General features: G+C 47.7%; 6 protein-coding genes, 1 long non-coding RNA gene, 1 other non-coding gene and 2 pseudogenes across 9 annotated transcripts; 3 read left to right on the forward strand and 7 right to left on the reverse strand.

Moving 5' to 3' along the window:
- Window positions 1-71: 71 nt before the first annotated feature.
- LOC136188025 (uncharacterized) lies at window positions 72-2,303 on the reverse strand. The gene is made up of 4 exons (XR_010670081.1): window positions 2,260-2,303; window positions 2,107-2,209; window positions 517-579; window positions 72-467 (listed from the first exon to the last, which is right to left on the reverse strand). It is a non-coding gene; the product is annotated as an uncharacterized lncRNA (long non-coding RNA).
- A 109-nt stretch (window positions 2,304-2,412) lies between these two features.
- LOC136188011 (NSFL1 cofactor p47-like) lies at window positions 2,413-4,135 on the reverse strand. 2 transcript variants are annotated; one of them, XM_065975734.1, is made up of 11 exons: window positions 4,055-4,135; window positions 3,812-3,979; window positions 3,721-3,762; window positions 3,562-3,642; window positions 3,424-3,512; window positions 3,284-3,363; window positions 3,117-3,226; window positions 2,925-3,062; window positions 2,738-2,869; window positions 2,629-2,688; window positions 2,413-2,572 (listed from the first exon to the last, which is right to left on the reverse strand). In XM_065975734.1, the coding sequence occupies exons 4-11, from the start codon at window positions 3,633-3,635 to the stop codon at window positions 2,437-2,439; spliced, it is 819 nt and encodes a 272-aa protein (XP_065831806.1). In that variant the 5' UTR covers window positions 3,636-3,642; window positions 3,721-3,762; window positions 3,812-3,979; window positions 4,055-4,135; the 3' UTR covers window positions 2,413-2,436. The 2 variants fall into 2 exon arrangements, with proteins under 2 accessions (XP_065831806.1, XP_065831807.1); XM_065975735.1 differs by having other exon boundaries at window positions 3,721-3,768.
- A 145-nt stretch (window positions 4,136-4,280) lies between these two features.
- Window positions 4,281-11,989, reverse strand: LOC136188400 (uncharacterized). Its single transcript, XM_065976148.1, has 23 exons — window positions 11,950-11,989; window positions 11,778-11,900; window positions 11,639-11,722; window positions 11,501-11,587; window positions 11,370-11,444; window positions 11,276-11,311; window positions 11,131-11,221; window positions 10,892-11,075; window positions 10,581-10,679; window positions 10,487-10,527; window positions 10,173-10,251; window positions 10,037-10,076; window positions 9,571-9,755; window positions 9,195-9,526; window positions 8,988-9,145; window positions 8,820-8,937; window positions 8,681-8,770; window positions 8,536-8,628; window positions 7,622-8,284; window positions 5,338-7,566; window positions 5,052-5,285; window positions 4,873-4,990; window positions 4,281-4,819 (listed from the first exon to the last, which is right to left on the reverse strand). The coding sequence occupies exons 2-20, from the start codon at window positions 11,781-11,783 to the stop codon at window positions 6,506-6,508; spliced, it is 3,522 nt and encodes a 1,173-aa protein (XP_065832220.1). The 5' UTR covers window positions 11,784-11,900; window positions 11,950-11,989; the 3' UTR covers window positions 4,281-4,819; window positions 4,873-4,990; window positions 5,052-5,285; window positions 5,338-6,505.
- On the reverse strand, window positions 4,597-6,173 carry LOC136188399 (protocadherin gamma-A2-like). Its single transcript, XM_065976147.1, has 5 exons — window positions 6,041-6,173; window positions 5,338-5,898; window positions 5,052-5,285; window positions 4,873-4,990; window positions 4,597-4,819 (listed from the first exon to the last, which is right to left on the reverse strand). The coding sequence occupies exons 1-5, from the start codon at window positions 6,171-6,173 to the stop codon at window positions 4,597-4,599; spliced, it is 1,269 nt and encodes a 422-aa protein (XP_065832219.1).
- Window positions 10,121-10,282, reverse strand: LOC136188589 (small nucleolar RNA U3). Its single transcript, XR_010670249.1, has one exon. It is a non-coding gene; the product is annotated as a small nucleolar RNA U3 (small nucleolar RNA).
- LOC136188015 (vacuolar protein sorting-associated protein 8 homolog) lies at window positions 11,975-13,694 on the reverse strand. The gene is made up of 11 exons (XM_065975738.1): window positions 13,510-13,694; window positions 13,290-13,447; window positions 13,134-13,233; window positions 13,041-13,073; window positions 12,935-12,989; window positions 12,846-12,887; window positions 12,693-12,772; window positions 12,550-12,636; window positions 12,282-12,400; window positions 12,062-12,221; window positions 11,975-12,011 (listed from the first exon to the last, which is right to left on the reverse strand). The coding sequence occupies exons 1-9, from the start codon at window positions 13,687-13,689 to the stop codon at window positions 12,380-12,382; spliced, it is 756 nt and encodes a 251-aa protein (XP_065831810.1). The 5' UTR covers window positions 13,690-13,694; the 3' UTR covers window positions 11,975-12,011; window positions 12,062-12,221; window positions 12,282-12,379.
- Window positions 13,695-13,731: 37 nt separating this feature from the next.
- LOC136188579 (exonuclease 3'-5' domain-containing protein 2-like) lies at window positions 13,732-16,078 on the reverse strand. The gene is made up of 9 exons (XM_065976311.1): window positions 15,990-16,078; window positions 15,595-15,943; window positions 15,181-15,439; window positions 14,961-15,116; window positions 14,751-14,910; window positions 14,472-14,637; window positions 14,218-14,415; window positions 13,974-14,108; window positions 13,732-13,917 (listed from the first exon to the last, which is right to left on the reverse strand). Exons 1-9 carry the CDS (start codon window positions 16,054-16,056, stop codon window positions 13,755-13,757), a joined length of 1,653 nt encoding a protein of 550 aa, XP_065832383.1. The 5' UTR covers window positions 16,057-16,078; the 3' UTR covers window positions 13,732-13,754.
- Window positions 16,079-16,365: 287 nt separating this feature from the next.
- Window positions 16,366-18,090, forward strand: LOC136188320 (filamin-B-like; annotated as a pseudogene).
- A 781-nt stretch (window positions 18,091-18,871) lies between these two features.
- Window positions 18,872-20,408, forward strand: LOC136188321 (protein O-mannosyl-transferase TMTC4-like). The gene has a single exon (XM_065976060.1). It carries the CDS (start codon window positions 19,750-19,752, stop codon window positions 20,305-20,307), a length of 558 nt encoding a protein of 185 aa, XP_065832132.1. The 5' UTR covers window positions 18,872-19,749; the 3' UTR covers window positions 20,308-20,408.
- Window positions 18,926-19,676, forward strand: LOC136188402 (protein O-mannosyl-transferase TMTC4 pseudogene; annotated as a pseudogene).
- Window positions 20,409-20,612: the final 204 nt, after the last annotated feature.

Genomic DNA, 20,612 nt, shown 5'->3' on the forward strand with positions numbered 1-20,612 from the left:
TTCAAAATTTTATTCAAAATATCCCGGATGCAACAATTAAAATAAAAAAGTCCTCCTCCTCTTTCCTCCTCCTCCTCCCTCTTGGTTGTCCCTGGGTCGTCGCTCCTGCGCTGCCACCTGACCCCCATAGGAGGCCAAGCGGTGAGACTGAGACTGCAGTCCCCACAGTGAACTTTAACCCAAGTCCACAGGGGGTAGGCACATTAACCTCCAGCCACCAAGGAGGGAGACTTTAACCCAAGTCCCCAGGGGAGAGCGCATTAACCTCCAGCCCACAAGGAGGGAGACTTTGCCCAAGTCCCCAGGGTGAACTTTAACCCAAGTCCACAGGGGGACAGCTGATTAACCTCCGGCTGCCAGGGAGGGAGACTTTAACCCAAGTCCCCAGGGTGATGTCTTCGTCTACATCTTCTTCTTTCTGCATCTAATATCGTCGGATTGGTTGATCCGTTGGGGAGAGGAGAGAACTAAAATTCAAATTGAAACCAGTGCACTCAAATCTACTGTCTTATTTACCTTGAATGACTTGAGGAACGCCGTGGAGGAGGAGGGAATTGATCCATGTATTGATATAGGCATCTACAAAAAATGTCGATTTCAGCCAAAATTTGAGGTGTGAGGTCCTTTTGGTGTCGCGAGGTCAAACAGGCAACCCATCCCCATTGTTTTATAAAGAAATCTTAGGAATCGGAGAGGTCACCAAAATGACCAAAAACCATGAACTATAGTTCACGGTTGCTTAAAAATCTCAACTCACGGATTTCTAAATAAACGCGCTAGATCTACTCTACTTTATCAGTAGAACAACCCTACGAGGTCAAACGGTTCGTAGGAATCGAATTTCACACGAAAAACGACCCCTTTCCGGTACGCATTAATATCAGACACGCCCCTCGAAAAAGCAACATATTTGGCGCTGTCGACAAATTTGAGACCGTGGAACTAACTAGGTACTTCAGCTCTATCGTTCGACATAGAAAATTTGGAGTTCTGAGAGATAGGGTTTTTGACCAAAAACCATGGACTATAGTTCACGGTTGCTTAAAAATCTCAACTTACGGATTTTCAAATAAACGCGCTAGATCTACTCTATTTTATCAGTAGAACAACCCTACGAGGTCAAATGGTTCGTACGAATCGAATTTCACACGAAAAACGACCCCTTTCCGGTACGCATTAATATCAGACACGCCCCTCGAAAAAGCAACATATTTGGCGCTGTCGACAAATTTGAGACCGTGGAACTAACTAGGTACTTCAGCTCTATCGTTCGACATAGAAAATTTGGAGTTCTGAGAGATAGGGTTTTTGACCAAAAACCATGGACTATAGTTCACGGTTGCTTAAAAATCTCAACTCACGGATTTTCAAATAAACGCGCTAGATCTACTCTATTTTATCAGTAGAACAACACTACGAGGTCAAACAGTTCGTAAGGATCGAATTTCACACGAAAAAAGACCCGCTTCCGGTCACACTAGTATCAGCCACGCCTCTCAAAAAAAGCAACATAGTTGGAGCGGTAGACAAATTTGGGACCGTGGAACTAACTAGATACTTTAGCTCTATCGCTTGACATAGAAAATTCGGAGATCTGAGAGATAGAGCTTTTGATCTAAAACCATGAACTAACTATATATAGTTCACGGTTGCCTAAAAACCTGACCTCGCCGATTTCCGAATAAACGCCCTAGATCTACTCTACTTTATCAGTAGATCAATCCTATGAGGTCAAACAGTTCGTACGAGTCAAATTTCATACTGAAAAAGACTCACTTCCTGTACGCATTAATATTAGCCACGCCTCTCAAAAAAAGCCAAAAATGATAGACCGATTTGAGACCGTGAAGTTATCAAGATACTTAATTTTTCGACGTTCTAAAAGAGACCATCGTTCTCATCAACTTACAAAAGCCATTGTTGCTCTTAATTGCCTATAAATCTCATTGTCTACATCAGGCCCGATTTTTCAATAACCGTGCTAGATCTACTCATTCGCCTTGCTATGCGTGTCGGGCACAGATTTCAAGGGTACAGGGCGAACGGGCAAAAAAGGACAAGGAGGGGTCCCCTTCGTTTTTTGGAAACGAAATCGTCTGTTTTTACCTGTCTTTTCACGCTACAAAGTGCTCTTTGCTTGAAAACTTCCTTGCGCGTCTTGGCGAGGAGCGAGAACGGCGATCGAAAGCGCGCACGGCATTCGCGAGTCCTAAAGAGGTCCCCAATAGTCTTTCCACCGCCGAAATAATTATATGTTACCTTTAAATTCGTTCCGGCGCTTTTTCGTTGCTTTTTCGACGTTTTTTCGCCGGCGAAACGCAAATTCGAAAATACGAATGACGGGCATGCGCAGAGCGCTCTCACGTGACATGCTAAATGAATTAATCTGTCGAACTGTATATATTCGTTGACACAAAAGCTTGTACACAGTGCTACTTAATAATAGTACTTATACCTTTGAACTACAACTGCATTCAAAAGTTTTGCTTCGGCCAATGTCTGCTGCTCATCCGTGAGCTCTTTGTTCGGAAACGTCGTCATAAGCACGTAATTCGACCCCGCGGGAGAAGAACTAAAACAAGAACGATTTTTTCTGTATAAAAAAACCACCATATCTATGCAGCTTACCTGTCCACAACCGCCCTTATGTCTCGTATATAATGACTGTGATTGAATTTCTGCACCAGTCTAGAAGAAGGAATACTATTTGAGAGATACGTGGGCCCTATAAAGGAACCTGGGTCCGTTTCCCAGTCGAATCTGCACTGCAGTGATAGGCTGGGACTCGTCCACGTGCACAGAAGAAGGCGGATTGACAGGAGCCTCAGCTTGAGGCTCCGGCACCGAAGACACGACATCAGGAACTGGACTAGAGAAAAATAATAATAAAAAAAACATGACTATAATATAATCATTATTATTACCTTCCAAGTTTGTGGCCTTCTCCTCTGAACGCCTTCAGCGTCTTCTTCGGCGGCGCGTAGTTCTCCTGCCTTCGATCTTCCACGTTGAGATCGACTTCGTCTCCCTGGACGGCGGCTATCAATTCCTGAGGAATCATCCTGGAGAAGTGTGAACGATATCTTCGACGGTTTTATTTTATATCTGCTTAATACTCTCTGGCTACGCTGTGAAGAAACAATCGGTCTGCGTCCGTGCTTCCGTCTCTCAGTGGACCGTCGTCAATGGTGAACCCGTTTTGCCAAAATCTCAACGTTTGTCTGATCTAATAGCGAGAAAAAATTCACCGAATAGAGTCTCGCTTCTACAAGTCGCAACTTACCTGTCCCTGCTTGGAAGCGGACGTAAACGGTTCGCCTACGATTTTCACGGTATCTCCTTCTGTCTCGCCAAGGCGATACCCTAGGAGACGACGATAAGACAAATATATGAGCTAATAGATTCTTATTCTTCTTGTGGTACCTGCTCCTCTGAATGCATTCGATTTTGCCGCCGCTTGTCGACGCATTTCTTCCTCTCGCTCTTCGTCCTCTAGCGTCTTCGCACCCTGCCTATAGTCGAGTGTATTGAGACAAAGCCACTAAGACGAGATCCTTTTACTTTTTTCCAGCGTCGAAAACCGCTTGAGCCATGCTCTTCGGATCGGCCTTCTTCCGCGGTGGACCCGATATCATCTGCCCACTAGAACACCCATAGATAAATCAGGATGCCTAACTCTGTACGTACACGTACTATACAATAATAAAAGTAGAGACTCACTTTAGCTCCGGTAATGTCGCCTAGACGCTGTTGCCTGTTTTTCTAAAACTGCATTATTTCTCTTACGCACCGAGATACAGTTCAGTGAAACCTCAAAGGATGACGATGTGATCATGCAGAGCGAGACAAGAGGCCAGCCGTAGCTTGCTACGAGCGAAGTCGATTGCTGAACAGCTTCTTGTTCGAGTCTTTGACGATGTAATGAGCGATTTGATGCAGAGAAATGTCGCTACGAGTCGCCGTTGGGAAGTAGAGCGAGCTGACATGATAAAGAACGGTGTAACGGTAAGAGGACCCACCGAGCCGACGCGAGTACGAACAACCAGAAATTTACCTCCATAAATTAAAGCGTGAGGTTTCTTGCGGGCTTCTGCGGCTTCTCTGCGAGGAAAGAAACGCAACTGGCATGAGGAGATTAAAGCGATCACGTGATTACTCGTAAGCCTTCACATATGTTTTGTTTTTGAGCGTACAGGCACAAAAGATACTACAGTATTCCAAAAATTTTAAAAGCTATGCATACCGAAAAAAAGTTGAAATATAAGAAAAGTTCACAAAGCAGTGCGTATTAGGACAAAAGCTGAAAGTAAGGTACTCTTCCAAAGAAAACATACAGTCAAACAGGATAAATAAAATCTACTGAAAAGACTACAAAAGCCTAGGTAAAAGGTGATATCAAATAATGAAAATGAGAGTGCCCGAAAAGCGACACAGGCACATGTAGATCGGCTACAACACGTCGTTAAGCGACGGAAACGCCACGTCTTCACTTGCAAATATAGGAGGGGGATATGAAACAAGCTTACAGCAGATTAAATGTGTCCACGTGCAAGACCACATACCTGCTATTTACGATAAAGAGGATATACAAAAATTTTAATCAGCCGCGTCGTATAGCACTTCGATGTCATTTCTTTGTGAAGATGGAATTTTCGCGTACTCGTTTTCCTCGTCAGCGGCTTTCCCGCTTTCTATCTTTTCATATACTCTTTCTTCATCACTGGAAAAGATGGGCTTGTCGTTTTCGGGACCGAAAGCAGGATTGACTATGTAAACACCGCTAGTCGCTTTCATAGACGCCGGTTTTCGATCAATATACCTACTTATATGGTAGATTATATGGTACATTCAGAAGAAATATTCTACAATAACCTGGTCGGTTTCGTATGCTTGCTGTTCCTTTTCACAACCACAACAACCACGATAACAATCACTAGCAACAAAACAACGCCACCTCCTGCAGCACTACCAACTATGATCCACTTTGAGGCTGCGAAGAGCAAGAATTAGGCTATACTCAAATACCTAAACTATCATGCACTTTGCTGTACCATCGGAACTAATTCGAGGACATTGGCCTGTTGGCGAACAGTGCACCGTTAATGAAATCGTCGCCAATCCAGTTAGGGAAGGTTTTCCACCATCCTTCGCTGATACTTGAAGCTCGTACGAGGAGTAAGCATTCGAATCCAACTCTTTAGCTAAGGAGACTTCGGCAGTCAACGAGTCAATGGTGAAATAATCCTGAGTCATTTCCATGCTGTACATCACCTCTCCGTTGCTTCCTAGAAAACAATAGCAAAGTGATACGCGCATAATTCAACGAAAAAACTTTACCTGAATCGGCGTCGATTGCACTGGTGTTGACGACGCTGAAACTGCGAGGCAATCCGACAACAACGTCCGATGGAGTATATACCTCTTTGCTGAACATAGGCGAATTGTCGTTAACGTCACTCAAAGAAATAACGGCGATCGTTTCAGACGTCCGGAGAACTGGCTGAGTCAGACTTGCTACTATGGCGACTGTGATTTCCCTGACAAATTCGTAATCCAACTGGACCGAATTCGCTACTTGGAGAACTCCGGAGTTGGTTATGGTAAACGCATTGGCACGGCTACCCGATTTGAATTCCTGGCTTCTTATTGAATACATGACGTTGGTGCTAGGCTTTCCGTCAACAAGAGCTTTGACACTCAAAACAGAAGAGCCGTCGGGTGAGTTCTCTTGTAAAGTTGTGCTGTAATGTTCTCGATCAAATAGTGGCCTCTTGGCACTCGTTTTGTTCACAAAAAAGAGAACGGTCACTTGGCCATATAGGCTCGGGTTCTGTGTATCCAGAGCTCTGATAACAAGAGTGTACGTGTCCGTTACGTAATAGTTGAGCACCGCATCATCTGACAGATAGATTTCAACAGCACCGGCGGAAGAACGTTTAATCGCAAATACACGTACGTCTTCCGATTCACTGGTATTCAATTAGGGTGCGATCTGAACCGACATCTGAATCAGTCGCTGTCAAAGACAACAGCATCTCGCCTCCTTTTGTTTGCTCTCCGACAAGAAAGGCATACTGACGTTGTTTAAATTCTGGAGCGTTATCGTTGACGTTCGTGACAGATATCCTGACCGTAGCGACAGTGACGGCACCAGGAACGTCGGACGTCTGCATGTGCAAGAATGTTGACGTTGTACTCCTTCTGTTGCTCGTAATCTAATGCTTTGCTCAAGGAGAGGATGCCGGTTTTCGCGTGTACACTGAAAGGAAGAGATTCGGCGTAGTAAAGACTGTACGAAATGCGACTAGCATTGAGCTGAGTCGCGCGTAGCGACAAACGCGGTGTGACGGGAACAAGAGACTGAACTGGAGCATCTTCGGCAAGACGTGCAACTCCTTTCGAACTGACAAACTCAAACTCATCAGAGATAGTGACGGTCAGACGAAAGGTGCAAGATTTCGGTCTTGACGATTGATCTCGAGCTGTTACAGAAAATGTTGCCAAGTTAAACAAGCCAGGCGGCTTTGGCGGAGAGAATCACGTCTGCTCCTGTCGAATCATTCGTCACCACATCGAAGAGGTTTCTTGATAGAGAAGTTGACTGGAAGTTTGTCAGAGTGTAAGATAGTCTGCCAGCTGCACCGCTATCGACGTCAGTTGCTTCCAGAGTAAATAACGCCGAGCTTGCATTAGTCGTATAGGGAAGAGAAGTTGTTAGACTTCCTGGTATACATTGTGGAGCGTTATTGAGCGATATGACTTTTACGTCGATCTTTTCTCTCGTGTGGCACTGAGGCTGACCGTGATCAGATGCAACCACAATTAGAATGTAAGATTCGTCTCCAACAGACCGAGCTAGAGTAATCAATCCACTTTGGGAATCGATGTTGAACCGATCTGAGGCCAATGCATCCAGAGAATACTTCACTATTCCATTTGGTGAAGCTTTGCCGTCTTTATCAATTGCACTCAATCGAACAACATTCGTTCCTATAGGAGCCATTTCACTGACATCGACAGACGAGGAAAGGCCGACGAAAACGGGACAGTGAATATTCGGTTGAGTCACGGTCAGAGATATTTGAAGATTACCGGTCAATGATGGCACTCCGCTGTCGGTCGCAGAGAGAGTAAACAAGAAAACGTCGCCAACAAAGCTACGCAACGATGCTGCCGTGACGATAACACCCGTTTGAGTGTCAACTTTGAACAGGGAATGACGGCCATCTGAGCTTGCAAGACTGTATGTAATGCGACCGTTCTTTCCACTATCGATGTCTAAAGCGGGCTCAGACACGACGACAAATCTGATGTCTGCCGTCAGCGGAACAGCGACGTCGATAGACGAAGCCTTGAAGGTGGGCGAGTGTTGATTAATTCCAGATAACTGATCACAGCGAGGTCCGTCGTAGTGTGCAGTGCATTGACAGGTATCTGGCCCAATGCACACTCCTGTAGACACATTGCCGCAGTTATTCACCGCTGAGCAGTCGGGTGTACTGCACTCCGGTCCCGTCCATTTGGAATCGCAAGTGCACGTATCTAGAGCAAGACACTTTCCATGGCCTAAAGACGAAAATTATAGAACTTCCCAAAAGAATCTCATTATAATCAGTCGCACCTGAACAAAATTTTTTTGCTTCGCACGAAAACTTGCTGCAGTCAGAACCCGCGTAGCTGTACTTGCAGGCACACAAATCAACTTCGATGCAGACTCCGTTGCCAGAGCAATCGCTCTGACCGGAACACGACGCCACGCTGCAGTTCGAGCCCTTATAACCCGCGTAGCACGAACAGTATTTCTTCCCGTTCTGAGCCAGACAGACGCCGTTTCCCGAGCAATCGTCCAACTCCGGACAATCGGTCGGCGTCGCACAGTCGACGCCGGAAAATCCACCGGAGCAAGAGCAGATATTCGGTGCAACGCAATCACCGTTTCCAGAGCAATCTCCGACATTAGTGCACGTCGGAAACGCGCAGCTCGATCCTCCCCAACCGTCCTTGCAGACGCATTTGTCAAAGCTGACGCACGAGCCGTGATTGCTGCAGTAGCCGATGGCTTCGCACGAGTGGCGATCGCAGCTGACTCCCGCCCAGCCGTAGTCGCATTTACACTTGTCGTGATCGATGCATGCTCCGTGGTTCGAGCAATCGCTGATGCGACTGCAGTTGGCTTTCTCGTTACAAGACGAGCCAGTAAACCCGACGGAGCATGCACACACATCGTGAGACTTGCATCGACCTTGAGATGGACTCGTACAGTTGGACACTCCGTAACAAGTTGCTACAAAGCAATTCATTAGATATCGGTTTTCAAAAAACTTATGACACTGTCTGGGATTTGGTTGGCGCCAACATAAAAAGGGGTTCTGAGTAAGCACGTGTGTCCAAAAAATTTTCAAAGCATAACATTTTTTGTGTTTTGTAAGAGAAATCTAATTTTAGATCTACGAGCAGGGTGGAGCCCCCAGACCTATTCTAAGTGCCCACTACTGAAGAATTCTGGCTACGTCACTGGTACAAACTGATACTTACATGGTTCGTCACAAAGAATACCGTCCCATCCGAAGTGACACTTGCAGAATCCAGACACGCAATCGCCATTCAAACTAAAGTTTTCACACGATCCTAAAACAATTGTTCTAAGTCATAATCGTGTCAAAGCGAGGATCAAACTAACCGAGATTACAGTCTTCTCCGAACCAACCGGGAAGACAGATGCAGGTGCTATTTACGCAGCGTCCCTTTCCAGAGCATTGCGTAGGACAGCCTAGACTCGTCCATAGGAAACTGAGGAATTTGGCATTTAGATATCATACCCGTTTGATAAGTTTCCTGCTGAGACAAAGTTGTGTCATTCGTAATAGCTACGTCAAATATGCACTCCTGCAAGCGGACGCCGTCGAGACCTTGTTGTTTGCAAAGACTTTCGGCCATCTTTAGTAAGAGGAAATAGTAAAAAGGCACGCGGACGTATGTGACCTCACCATCCTGGTAGAAGAGTCGATATCGTTGATTGAGTAGAGCGGAACGAATCTAGGATCGGTGTAGGAGGAGTCCAACGTGTCGTCTTTGTGAAAATTCGAATGATTCCACGACCACGTGCCATTCAAGCCGGAGCCATCAAACGACTTGGCAATTTTCCCTGCATACCACCCAATCAGAAAAACACAAAACTGAACATAAAACCTTACATGACTTAGCAAAGTCCAACACTTTGGCAGGAACGTAGGTGACACCATCGGATCCCACCAAGTCGTTTGTCACATTTCCGTCCATCAGTCCACACAATCCTTCCGTTGATCGTTTGAACGATGCCACAGGAGCAAAAAGAATGTTGATAAATTGACGCTCCATCGCTGCACTGTACCGGACGTCAACAGACAAAGACACGCCGTTTGCAAATTGAAATGAAATCAAAGCTATGCTTTCAGGCGACGACATCAAGGATACTTCAACGTGAACTGCGTCCTTAGCCAAGTTGAGCTTGAGACCATCCGATAAGGACGTCACGATACCGTTGAGTCTAAAAGAAATATTATTATCATATCGTTAAATCGTCTGACAAACTTTAGAGTGGGTAAGTCTGAAGGCTTAGGCTGGTGAAGCGTTGAAATGGAAACGACATTCGGACCAGCTTTTATTGCAACGGCGCCAATCAGAGACGCTCTGGCGTACTTGAAGAAACGAGTGTCCACTCCAAAGTCGTTGGCAACGCTCTTGCAATACCAAAATTCGCCAATATCCGTCAAGACCTATAGAAGACAAGTTGTCCAGACAGATACAAAAAATTAAAATATTCACTGAACGCGGCATTCTATAGCTGATTTTTAGTAGTATGTATGGGTCGGCGATAGGCAAGTGAGGGTCGGGGACGACTCATGCCTATCCAATAGAACGAATGCCCCGACCCCGCTGTCTACAAGAGTTTAGACCGATAAAAGTTCGAAAAAACGAGCCACTTGTGACTGTGATCTACTGTAAAGTCAGTACAAGGCAACCTTTGCACTGAGGCCCCCTTCTGCGCCTACGAGACCGTTAAACGTTCAAAAAACGCGCCTCTTTCACGTAGAATACTTTTAAAAAGTAGAAAAAAAAAACATTACGACACATGATACAAACCACACGGAAGACGGTGCTATGGAGGTTTATCCCTATCAGAGGTGCCTCACAGGCGCAGGGAAGGACGCTTTATCGCGTCATCGTGGCTTGAAAGGGCGCCTTCGTTGGATAACGAAAAGCGGACACGTACTATAGAAATGATCCTAGTGAGTACGGTCTTAATCGGAGACATGTTTGTCACGCGACCATGCAGGAAGGCGCAAAATCGTGGGTTGAGCGAATCCAAGCAGCACCGATTCGCGAATCCGAGACTACTACAGTGTCTACAGAAGTTGCTTCATGAACAATCGTACGCATTGGGGAAGCTAACTCGCGATTTTAACGAAACGAGAATTTCTCTTATCAGATCACGTGCACGTCTTACCGACGAAATCTTTCAAAACAAATGGGCTTAGCGACGTAAGTCTTGAAAGAAAACACTATAGGAGTCGCTAAACAATGCCGAGAAGGCTACTTACTTGTCTGACAAAATGTACGGCTCAAGACGATGCAAGAATGCCGCTTTGCTGACCGAATTCTCGCAAAAACGTTCATAAAGATCCCCGAATAGGACGTCACTAGCAAAAAAATTGTTACAGCGTAGCCTAAAAACCGTTTCCTAACTAAAAATCAGCGGCTGCTACCAACTAATCGTTCTGCGACTGTTCAAAATAATCTAAACAGCAGTGTGCCTAAATTTGCTGAAGAAACCTTTACTAGAGTGAACGCTCGCTCGTTCTACAGCCTATTTCCCTGAAACTTTTGTTCGTTCATGTATACTCTGACTTACGTTCCATCCAACACGATGCAGTAATCGGCGCAAACAGTCACCAACTCAGCGAAAAACTCGTATTGCTCCCCCTTTGTTGGCATGTCAGGCATGAGCGCTAGAGCGAATTCGAGATACGCGGCTAGATTGTCTAAAGTCGCATAGGCCACGGCTTCGCGAAACTCCTTTTGACTGCCTGTCACTCCTGAATCCAACCAATGAAGGTCGAAGAGTCCGCAATGCGTTTCCTACTCGCGTACCTACTACCGCTTTGGCCGTGCCTCGATAGAAAGCAACCCCAAGAGCGAGAGCGTCAAGAAATCGATTTTCGCTCACCAAAACGTCCAATCGCTAAGAGCAAGCGCTGCGAAATTCCCGCGGTGAGGCACAGGCTGAGACACTTACCTCTTTCCACGATCTGAGCGTCACAACATGAACGTTCTAATATCATACAGATCAGGGGGGGCCTACTCGACAGTTGTCCCTACACTAAATTTACTTTTATTCCCAGCAAGATAACTTCTCCGTTCCACGAGATGAAAGACTGACCGCACGCGTGTTGACTTGCAACAGCCTGGGCGCAGAAACAGTTCAAATTCTCTAGGCACATTAAAGTAAGCCGTCATCTACCAGAGCTCGACTGACGTTTCCTCCGGTTGCCAAAGACTTGAAAAAGCTCGTGCTATAGACCAGCTCAACGTAACCAATGTCAAGAGTCTAGGAGAAAATTAAACACTGTAACAAATTGTGCAACGTCGACTGTCTTACGCCTAATTGGTCGCCAGATTTCACGTCGATCACGTGAGCAATTTCAGTCGTATCAAGAAGAATAATTATTTGAAAAGTCATCCACTAAACAGGATTTCAAACGTGGCGAGAGGGGATTCTCTTCTACTGGTCGACAAACCTTCATAGCTGCTATTTTGTAGGGAACTTTCAACGTTTTTAATTGAGAAATGAATATCTGCTTTTCTTCGTCACACGACACTTGGCTGAAGTGAACAACGTTTGATCGAGCGAAGGAGAGAACCTAAAATTATTTTTTTTCTCCTCCGCAATTAATTATCGAATTCGCTAACTGGTTCAAAGAGTTTTCCTTCGTCGGTTTGAATGAAAACGAAGGCAACGAATCAGGATCACCCTACGAAGAAAAAATCTGAAAATACGATTCACAATTACGGGACTGTGTACCGTCAATGGATGACTGTACAAGACACTCAAACTCGGTGAAATCGAGACCAGCATCACTTTTGAAAACGTTGCCAAAGCAACCAGGGAATAATGATTCAAAGGATGTCGACTCTGCATAAACCCCATGTGAAGAGGTTCCATGCAGCAAACTTCGCCCCGACTAAGAAAACAGACACAACAATACAGCGAAGAGGACTCGCTTTTGCGCTTCAGTGTTCACCTTCCCGTAAAAAGGCAGCTGGATTCGGTGCTTCGTATGCCCATCTTTCTCTTGAAATTCATCATGTAGACGGAGCCCATGCTGTCGCTGAAGAGCGCTCACGTCAAATTGTCGGTAAACTACGAGACAATGGACCCCTTTGTCATTTTTTGTTCAGTGAAGCATTTTTCATAGAATTTCTACACTGTCTCTATTGAAAATGGTTGCTATGACTAGTTTTCCTTTCTATCTCTAGCAACTTGATTCACAAATTTATGCTTTCTACTACCTCGACTTGAAGAACGGCGTGACCTGGAGGATGGGCATCTGTTATGGTTCTCAGCAATTTTCCAGCAACAACATCCCACATGGTTAACTAATCACGTGCGTTAGATAAGACCGCGATAAGCCGTACGGACTATCATCGTTCACCTGGCCACGAGCATAGCCGCATATCAGCCTGGTCGAATCCGTATTGAAACCCGTAGCGGAAATAGCCCCATATTGACCTCCTTTAATTAAAAGAAAGAAGAAGAAAAAGTGAAGCAATGCATAGCACAAGGAATATTGATTATTTACACCTACCTTGCATTGCATCACCCAAAACCCACTTCAGGGCTTTCGCCTCTATAACAAAATCAGAACGGCTGAAGCGAAACATCAACCGCACTCACCAAACACAAGCACCAGACCGCGTGACGTCCCTATGGCGATCACCTTTCCAGCAGCCTAAGGCTTTCAGTGTCAATTGGGGCGTCACAGCTACCCCCACCAACTCACCAGTGCCGTAGGAAAACCACTATCTAACTGCGCCTGAGATACATCAGCGTTATGAGAAAGTGCACCTATATAAACTGATTGAATTATATATACTTTTGTTCTGTCCAGCTGAGCTCCAATATTAGGCAGACTCACTGCCTTTAGGACGGATCCGTGCACGTTTTCCGACAACTTATTCGGTGCAGGCATCAAGCTAATCAAAATCATCAACAAATACAGTAGAATCTCTTTTTTCTCTAACGATCTCACGTCTTTCGTCTCGAATCGAATGCAGCGGCATCCTCTTTTAATTTTCCGCCGCCGGGGAGAATGTCTTTCAGCGCGTCCTCTTCGTCGGAACCCTCCGCTAAAATGCTTTCTAGCGTCGGAACCGTGTCGAGAGTCGGTAAGTCGAACTCGTCTTCGTCCTAGAGAGGGTTTGCGCGTCGAATTGGATGACGACTCTTACGGTGGTCGGTTTTTCTCTCACCAATCCAGGCGAGAACTCGAGATCGAGATCTGAAGACGAATCGCTCGCTTCTGCGTCGTTTTCGTCGACGAATGTCGTTCCCACTTCGACGATTTCGCCCGTTGCGGAAAGAACGTCGTGCAGATTTTCCGTGCTTCGGCGCAATTCGTCTCCAATAGGAACGCCGAGATTCGTCGCCATATTGAAGAACGTGCGCTAGTACTAGCGCTAAAAAGGGCAAAGTCCAAAACAACCGCAGTAAAATTCTATTGATTATGCGTAACTGACCAGTACGCGGGAAGATATTGAGGATGCATAGTGTCTAAAAAGTGCTGACGCCACATTCGTTCAAAATCCTTCAACTTGCCTTGAGCCTTCGCTGCTGCAATAACCATCTCCCCATGGGAAACGTACTCTTCGTCGAGTGTTCTAACATAAATGAAATGATCAACGTTTTTCAAACCACATATAAAAACATCATGTACTTATTAGCATCCATAGAAGCCGATTCTTTCAAAAGATCCTCGGATATCTCTTCCACGTCATAGTGATCTTTTAGAACCGACTCAAGGTTCGTTTTTCTTTGCTGTGGCAACCGATGTTTCTTCTGCATAAGAGCGCTAAAAACGAGTCATTCATCAAACACACTGTGATTACAGAGAGAAGAACAAAAGTAGCTAAATACGTTATACAGTTTAATTAATTAAAAAAACGTACAAATAAACTTACTTTGCAGCTGATCGTACCCTAACCAGCTGAGGATTCCGGCTCTGTCTTGCCGCCTGCGAACCGCTTACGGGAGCGCGATAGTCTGCAGCCAATTTTTGTCGCAGCAAACCGTCGTGGTAGTCTGATAAGCGATGGCAATCAGTGCAGAGAAGAAGAACGTCGTGAGAACGGTGATTCTTCATGTCAGCAGGAAAGTACCTAAAACACGACGTAATTACAGTACAACTAATTTTTCTAAACCACCGGTGTCTCACTTTCTGTATTCGTGAGGCACAACATTCTTTCGCAGGTACGAATTATCTTTGCCGCACACAACGTACACGTTCAACTTGTTCGCGAGGTAGTACTTCCGCGATTCGTCTGGCACACCAGATGGCTCAAAATTGAGTCGAGCTGTAGGAGGATCCTCGCAGACAATTTCTATACGCAGGCCAAATACACAAACTAAAGTTTCTCAGTACCCTCTGCTTAGACCCCCCTTTACAGTACGAACTTAGGAAGGTCAGCAGAGAGCCCTATGTGTCTTGGCTGACCTGCTAGGCTCCGTTTGAGATACCAATCAATTTTTCGCCTATCACAAGTGCAGAGAAGAATGCCGTTCGGAGCTTCGAGTTGGCAATTGTCATAAAGCGGCGAATGACGCGTAGCGTAAGAACTCGCTTTTGGCTTTAGCGGCTTACAGCCTTTCTTATTCTGCACATTTGCTAGACCACGCGCACACTGTGCCGCTTCTTCTTATTTACCTTATTGAGTTTCTTTGATATATACTTAAATGGCACGTCAATTACAGTTTCATAGGCTCCAATTCCGTCCTTCCACAATTCGCGTCCGTTATCCCAGGACATCAAGCGTTCAAAGATCTTTACAGCCACATAGGCATCATTGGCAGCGTACATAACCTAAGGAAGAGAAGCGAGATGTCAGATCCATATGCTAGCAATCCTCTACAGCAATAACTCTTACCTGCTTATCTGTCAAAAATTCAGCTCGCCAATTGCTGCATCGTACGCGAAACGATTTTTCCAGCGCAACGCCGAGCACTGTTGCAGCAAGCGACTGCAAACCGCTGGCGCGCTCTATCACCGTTCCGCCGCCAGTCCACCAGCTGTAGCGACATCGCGTTGCAATGTGACGCAAGTCCAAGCAGCCGCCCACGCGTACGCCGTAGTCATTTTGAAGTCGAACGGCATCCTCGCACACGGCAACGCCCACTTTCAAAATTCTAAAAACAAAAACGCTTTAATTAATTAATTAATTAAAATTCAAAATTTTTTGTTATCGGTTGAAATCTGCCCTCTATTTAATTAAAATTGAAAACTTTTCGAAAAATTTTCAGAAATCCCTTCTCGTCGAAAATGAACGTTGTTTTCCTCTTACGATTTATTCTCTATCATTTCTTCGAGCTTCTTCGGAAACTTTCCGCGCATCTTTCGCAGTCGAACGAGCACGGCTCGATCTAACGTTGCTAGTTGAAGCAAATCGACTTTAGTTCGGGCGACGTCGCCGCTTTTGCCGCCCCCGCTTTTGTTGCCGCGTAGGGACGGCGAATTGGCCCACTCGCAGTCGAGACCGACGACGGCGGGTCTCTCCGGTCCTAATAAGCCTTCGACGACTTCGTTGCACGCCGCTTCGCTATCGACGACGACGATGCGACTCAGATCGAGCAGAGACGTCACGTCGAGGCGACGGGCGCGACGCGAGAACCCCCAAAAGGCGCTGATTACCGCTGAACTGTCGATGTTAGAAGCCTCGCGGCAAGCAAATGGGCTCACCGGTTAGAGTCCCGACCGCTGTAAGAGCGCAAAGAGTCGTTCGAGACCACGCTGACATCGCTGACATCGTTTATGCGCGCGTTAGCGATTGACTTTGCAAGTTTGCAAATTATCAACCAGAGCGTGGGCACTCACCAAAATCAGAGCTGCCAAAATTTTTCGTCTTCTACTAAGCTTTAGTTCTTCATTTCTGACTCTACCGTGCAGCAAATTAAATCGAATCTTCGACGTCACACTACGTCACGATCCCGGTGACTGCGACCACCGACCCGCCCACCGAATAAAACATCGTTTATAGCAAGGAGAAGACGCGAAGTTGTGTCTGTCGGTAAGAAAGACGAAAAATCCCCTCCCGGTCTCTGCCTCACGAAGCGAAGAGCGGAAACGCTTCTCGCGTGGGTCCTTCGCGCGTGGGAGTCGATCGTTCGGCGGATCCTCCCGTTCGCCGCGTCTCTCTCTCCCCCAAATCGCTACGCATCGCTCACATCCCGCGACCGGATCTCTCCTCGCGCAGATTCGCATGTCGTCGGCGGCGAATTGTTGCCAATTAGGCGTCCTCGGCCTCAAGGGCGGCCTCCAGGGCACCCACTGCGAATTCTTCGTCGAAATGCCGTCGCGCGAGAAGCAGAAGCCGGACGGAAGCGAATTGATGATGAACATCAAGGGCCCGTCGAAGGCGGTTATAAGCCGCGCCGCCGATGCCGGTTTCAACGTCGACTATTTTCCTACCGAACCGGGCGACTACACGCTGACGGTTCTCTGCGATGGCGAGCACGTGCCCGGCAGTCCGTTCAGTGTCAAGGTGCGGGGGCGTGGTTAAAACTTCTGAGTTTTCGTTTTCTTCTACTATGATTTCTCTAGGTTTTGCCTAATGTTAATTATAAGTCGCCCGGGGAGACGACTGGGTATTATATGAAGTGCATTGCCAAGGGGCCTGGTTTGAAGCGAGGCGAGGTCGGAAAGCTGTGTCTTTTCACTGTCGACGTTCATAACGCCGGTCACGGAAAATTGGCGCTGTCGCTCACCGGTCCGGCTAAAACGGATCTGATGAAGGGAAATGCGTCGACTGGTTACGATTATCAGTTTGTGCCCAAGGTGACGGGCGAGTACGTCTTGCGCATTACGTTCTCGGAGAATGACATTCCTGGGAGCCCTTTCACAATTCACGTCACGGATCCGATATCCGCTGGTGGAGGAATGAATTCAGTTAAACAAGGTATGAGATTCTTGTTGCTTTGAGGGGAGGGGAGGAAAGGAGACGCTCATAAAAGAGACAGACCAGAGAAATTAAGCGAAATTGCATTCCTCTTTAGAATCCAGTCGAGTTCGATCAGGCGGTGGTGGTGGCGGCGGCGGCGGCGGCGGCGCGACTGTTCAAATTGGAGTCGGCAGTGGCGGCGAAGCGGCCAGGTGTCGTGCCTTTGGAGACGGTCTCGTTCGCAGCGTCGCTCTCGAACCGACGACGTTCTACGTTGACTGTCGCGGTGCCGGCGGCGGCGGCAAGCTCTACATTCGCATGACGGGTCCGTCGAAGACGGAACTCGTCGAAGTCGAACGCGGCTACGCGTTCCAATACACGACCAAAGCGCCCGGAAAATACGAGCTGCTCTTGCTGTTCAACGAGGTACACGTGCCCGGATCGCCGTTTTCCATTGTCGTTGCTGAGAATCCGAACCACAAGGGACCGTACAGTTTTCCTGAGAAGGTTACTGTGAATGGGGCTGGCTTGAGAGGGGGACGATCCGGCGTCGCTTGCACGTTCTACGTCGATATGTCTGATGCCGGTGCTCGTACATTGAGCGTCGAGATTCAAGGTCCCGACGAGGCTCCCATCTTGGAAAGCACGACAATGGGCAGACTATTGTCAGCTATACGCCACCAATGCGAGGAACCTACCAAATTTCAGTGCGATTCTCTGACGTTCACGTGACGGGATCGCCTTTTGAAGTTCACATACAGTAAGGGCAATAGAAGAATTACCCCAAACACAAAAGCTCCAGTCATGTGTTGAATTGATGATGTGACGCAATGTAGTAGTGATGTAGAATGACACAGCACAGCGAGGACATGAAGTGATTATTTAGACGATTGACTCAGTTAATTAGCGTTTCTTTCTCACGTGATGCGACCACGTGAGAACGTATCTCCGGTCCGGGACGTGTTTACCTTCTCGCTCGACTCGACGTAAGGGATGCCAAGCGACGGCAGCGGCGGCGTTCTCCCGCAGCATAGTCCAACGACGACGTGCACGCTCGTCGCCGTCGTGGCACTCGTCACCTATCTATCGAGTCTCGACGCCGAATTCGTCTTCGACGACAGCGAGGCGATCGTCGGAAACGCTGACGTCACCGATCCGGACACGCCCGTCGCCGACCTGTTCGCCAACGACTTCTGGGGCACGCTAATGACGTCGAAATCGAGCCACAAATCGTATCGGCCTCTCACCGTGCTCACGTTTCGCTGGAATCGCTGGCTCGCCGGCGGTCTCGATCCCGTCGGCTTTCATCTCGTCAACATCGTCCGGCACGCGATCGCCAGCGTTGGAGTCTTTCTTATTTTACGGGCTCTTGTACGACGCGTGGGCGCGGCGAGTCGCGGCGTCGCGCCGCTCGCCGCTCTCCTCTTCGCCGTGCATCCCATTCACGCGGAAAGCGTCGCCGGAATCGTCGGCCGCGCCGATCTCTTATCCGCTCTATGCTACCTTCTCGTTCTCTACGTCTACGACCGAGGCGCTTCCTCGAACGGGCCCCCCGCGCGTCGTCGCTCTATTTCTCGCCGTCGTCTTGTGCGCGCTGGCCATGCTATTCAAAGAGCAAGGCATCACGGCGGCCGGCATCTGTTTCGTCTACGATCTGATCGTTCTGTGCGAAGTGGATGAAATTCGAAAATTTCGAACGAAAACGTGGTTACCGGGATTTTTGACGCGGCAATTGGCAATGGGACTTGGCGTCGGTTTCGCGCTGGCTTATCGATTTCAACTCATGGGCGGGGCCGGTCCGCCAACTTTTCAAGCCGTCGACAATCCGGCATCATTTTCCAATTCGACTCTCACAAGATTCTTCACCTACAACTACGTCTATTCGCTCAACGCTTGGCTTTTGGTCAATCCGTGGTGGCTCTGTTTCGATTGGTCAATGGGTTGCGTGCCTCTCGTCGAACAGCCCGCGCGAGATCCGCGAATACTCGCTCCGATTTTATTTTGGTTAATACTCGGGAGCCTCATCCGGATCGATCGACGCGTCGCTTGCTCGCACTCGGTTTCGCTCTGCTCGTCATTCCCTTTCTTCCCGCGTCGAATCTCTTCTTTCGAGTCGGCTTCGTCGTCGTCGAACGAAATCTTTATCTGCCGTCGATCGGATTCTGTCTCGTTCTTTCCGTCGCCGCGACGCACGTCTATCGATGCGCGACGTGGAAGCGAACGACGAAGGCGTGCGTCTACGCGCTCCTCGCGCTCTACGCCGCGCAAGCGTTTGCGCGCGCCGCCGCCTGGCGCACGGAAACGAGTCTCTTCGAATCGGGCTTGCGCGTGTGTCCGCGCAACGCCAAAGTCCACTACAACGTCGGAAAATTGCTATCGGAGAGCGGTCGCGACAACGATCTGTCCGTCGCGCACTATCGCGAGGCCGTTCGCCTTCATCCCGGCTACGATCAAGCGTGGAACAATTTGGGTAATCTGTTGAAGGATAGCGGCGACGTCGTCGAAGCGGAAGCGTGCTTGCATCGAGCGCTCGCCGCGAACGCGGAATTCGCCGCCGCCTGGATGAATCTCGGAATCGTCAAGGCGGCGCTCGGCAAGACGGACGAGGCGGAGAACTGCTATCGCACGGCTATCAAACATCGACGAAAGTATCCGGACGCTTTTTATAATCTCGGGAATCTTTACATCGAGTTGAAGCGCGTCGACGAGGCGGCAACGGCGTTTCGAAATGCGACTCGTCTCAAGGCGACGCACGTCAATGCCTGGTTGAATCTCGCGCTGTTGCACGAAAACGGCGGTCGGCTCGTCGAAGCGGAATCGGTTTTGGAAGAGGCGCGACGGCACTTGCCGGATCACGTTGGATTTGCGTCGAATTTGGCGAACGTTTTGGCGAAGCAGGGCCGGTTTGATGAGTCGGAGCCGTACTATAAGATGGCTATTAGCGCTGATCCGAAGTCGGCTTCGCTGCACGGAAATTTGGCCGTCATGTATCATCGTGCGGGGAAATTGCGTGGAGCCGAGCGAGAATACGCTCTGAGTCTTGATCTCGATCCGAGCAATGAACTTATGAAGGATAACCTTCGCAAGCTGGTCAATCAGCGAGCAAAGGAAAACAACTAAACAAAGAATACGAATATTTTTTACAAGTGATTTGTTGATTTTTTTATCTTAGCTATTATCTATGCTGAATCCAGCTCTTGTAATCAAATAATTACACTGTAATCACCTATCACCTTTCAGGTTGGACGTTAGAACACTGAGGTGGCAACAAGGCTACCTACAAGTTTAGGTTGGACGGGTTCTGCATTGTTTATAAATTCAGAAGTGTCCATGAACCATGTGGAGTAAGGAAAGAGCGCCTTTCTATCTAGCCCCCGTTCTATACATAAGGTCAGTCCTAGGGTCACAATTTACTTTTGTTCCAC

Source organism: Oscarella lobularis, chromosome 6 (genome assembly GCF_947507565.1).
Source record: "Oscarella lobularis chromosome 6, ooOscLobu1.1, whole genome shotgun sequence".
Classification (NCBI taxonomy): Eukaryota; Metazoa; Porifera; class Homoscleromorpha; order Homosclerophorida; family Oscarellidae; genus Oscarella; species Oscarella lobularis.

Coding starts and splice junctions, on each gene's coding strand:
- LOC136188015 (XM_065975738.1), bottom strand. CDS start 13,689: ATGGCGACGAATCTCGGCGTTCCTATTGGAGACGAATTGCGCCGAAGC. Junction 12,990..13,040: donor GTGGTTTTCCTACGGCACTG/GTGAGTTGGTGG, acceptor TGAAAGCCTTAG/GCTGCTGGAAAGGTGATCGC. Junction 12,773..12,845: donor TTTGGGTGATGCAATGCAAG/GTAGGTGTAAAT, acceptor TTTTAATTAAAG/GAGGTCAATATGGGGCTATT.
- LOC136188399 (XM_065976147.1), bottom strand. CDS start 6,173: ATGCAGACGTCCGACGTTCCTGGTGCCGTCACTGTCGCTACGGTCAGG. Junction 4,991..5,051: donor TCCTCGAATTAGTTCCGATG/GTACAGCAAAGT, acceptor TGCTCTTCGCAG/CCTCAAAGTGGATCATAGTT. Junction 4,820..4,872: donor AAGCATACGAAACCGACCAG/GTTATTGTAGAA, acceptor CCATATAAGTAG/GTATATTGATCGAAAACCGG.
- LOC136188321 (XM_065976060.1), top strand. CDS start 19,750: ATGAATCTCGGAATCGTCAAGGCGGCGCTCGGCAAGACGGACGAGGCG.
- LOC136188579 (XM_065976311.1), bottom strand. CDS start 16,056: ATGTCAGCGATGTCAGCGTGGTCTCGAACGACTCTTTGCGCTCTTACA. Junction 15,440..15,594: donor GAAATGATAGAGAATAAATC/GTAAGAGGAAAA, acceptor TTTTGTTTTTAG/AATTTTGAAAGTGGGCGTTG. Junction 13,918..13,973: donor GCTTCTATGGATGCTAATAA/GTACATGATGTT, acceptor CATTTATGTTAG/AACACTCGACGAAGAGTACG.
- LOC136188011 (XM_065975734.1), bottom strand. CDS start 3,635: ATGATATCGGGTCCACCGCGGAAGAAGGCCGATCCGAAGAGCATGGCT. Junction 3,227..3,283: donor CCGCTTCCAAGCAGGGACAG/GTAAGTTGCGAC, acceptor TCTCGCTATTAG/ATCAGACAAACGTTGAGATT. Junction 3,063..3,116: donor CTTCACAGCGTAGCCAGAGA/GTATTAAGCAGA, acceptor ACACTTCTCCAG/GATGATTCCTCAGGAATTGA.
- LOC136188400 (XM_065976148.1), bottom strand. Junction 8,938..8,987: donor TCGACTCTTCTACCAGGATG/GTGAGGTCACAT, acceptor CTCTTACTAAAG/ATGGCCGAAAGTCTTTGCAA. Junction 7,567..7,621: donor AGCAAAAAAATTTTGTTCAG/GTGCGACTGATT, acceptor TTTCGTCTTTAG/GCCATGGAAAGTGTCTTGCT.